Source organism: Octodon degus, unplaced genomic scaffold (genome assembly GCF_000260255.1).
Source record: "Octodon degus isolate 3935 unplaced genomic scaffold, OctDeg1.0 scaffold00083, whole genome shotgun sequence".
Taxonomy (NCBI): domain Eukaryota; kingdom Metazoa; phylum Chordata; class Mammalia; order Rodentia; family Octodontidae; genus Octodon; species Octodon degus.
The window spans coordinates 11029146-11030856 of record NW_004524659.1 but is presented as its reverse complement, the minus strand read 5'-3'; the positions used below and the strand labels follow the sequence as shown (position 1 = coordinate 11030856).

The 1711-nt window shown below is 48.3% G+C and overlaps 1 protein-coding gene across 1 annotated transcript in view; it reads left to right on the top strand.

The window, feature by feature from the left end:
* Wdr88 (WD repeat domain 88) overlaps positions 1–1711 on the top strand; it is a 45328-nt gene that overhangs the window by 30769 nt on the left and 12848 nt on the right. The window contains 1 exon segment of the mRNA XM_012515922.2: positions 545–613. Within this exon segment, the coding sequence (XP_012371376.1) occupies positions 545–613 (69 nt within the window).

Here is a 1711-nt window from a genome sequence, read left to right as displayed (position 1 = left end):
CTCTCTATTCCTGCACCCTCGAATTTGTTTTCATTATATGCGGCACTGTAACCTCTCATGCTCCCTGTCCTCCGACCATGCCTGTTGCCTCACCTTCCTCCTCTCTGCACAAGGGAGAGGCCAGAGGATGACAGAGCTGCTGGCCAGATGCCATGAAGCCGCGCCAGCCCCCACCATTCGCTCATGCACTGTGGGTCACAGTGGTGTGCATTAATATGAAGCCAAAAGCCCCCTCACTAGGGGGACCTCTGGGTGACATTTTCTACAACAAAGAATGCAAACAAAAGCTTGAGACTCGATGCAGATATAACCCTTTATTTCTATCCTTCTGAGCACCACAGAAGTGTTTTTAAAAACATATACAGTACTGCGATATACATATATCACCTATCTTTATAGTATGTATCTACCCTAAATGTTGAGGGAACAGAAAGCACAGTTATTGCTCTTAAATGGAAGCAACATTGATTCTAACTTTGTTTCTGTTATTTTTATAAAGGTACTTTCTCTAGGGGGTCCTTGTTAAATTTTTATTTTTCTTCAGGGCCATAATGACTGGGTGATGGATGTTGCTATTAGTAACGACAAGAAACGGATTCTATCTGCTTCAAAGGTAAACGTGCCCTAGCCTTGAGTGACTTAAAACGTCTATTGCTTTTGTCAGAACTGGAGATCGCTGGAGAGTTATTCCCAAGCACAAAATGTCTACGCAGGCTTGGTGTGGCGCCTGCGCCTGGGGGCCGCCTGGGAAGGCGGAAAGCGAGTCTTTCCATCTGCAGGTGTGGGAGTGGCCAGGGATTTCTGCAGTTGAGCTTTGTGAGAAAGAGGCAGGTCAGATGGGGGTGGTGGAGCTGACAAGGGGCTCGAAGGGCAGCTGCCACACACGGAGGAGCAGCAGAGACCACCTGAGGCCAGGTGGGTCTTCCCTGCCCTCTGCCCCAGTGCATCTTGGTGCCATTTGGTGGCACATGACGGCTCACCATGGATAGCGTAAGGGCTATTCTTCAAGCAGGAACATCAGGAAGTGGGACATCCCACCTCACCCCACCCGTTCTCAAAACATTTCATTCTGCCTGGTAGAGGTTTCTATGCCTGCAAGACTATGGGTAAGACTCTACCTAATGTCACCAGCCTTTTCAAGGGCCAGCCTGGAAGACAGATGGCTCAGAATAAAAGCCCATAATAATATAGTATGTAAGAAAAAGTATAGGGCCATATGTTATTGCTTGAATACAAGAATAGAATGGGCCAGTACGGTGGATTACCAACTGGTGGTCAACTTGTTACACCCAGCTGAACGGAGCTAGCGTGGTGCTGGGTGTGGGAGGCCCACCTGAGGGTTGTTGCCAGCAGCATAAGAGGCAGAAAGAGAAGGAGGAAGAGGAGGAGAAGGGAGGAGGGAGGGGAGGGGGAGGGGGAGGAGGAAGGAGGGAGGAGGAGGCTGTTAGGGAAGCTGATTGGAGAAGCTATTGGGAAGCTGTTAGGGAGCTGCTGGTTCCCTTGGGCTATTCTGCTGGAGGACCTTGTCATGCTGGCTTTCCGGATGAACCTGGTGGTTCTTCTGCCTAATGATATGGTGATTTATTGTGACTTTTAAAACCATTCTTTGACATTGCCAGTTAAACAGAAGACCCAATGCTATTATGGGCTACTGGACTCTTAGAATATTTTGCTGAGTTTACACACCTATAATACTCAATAACGGAACTTA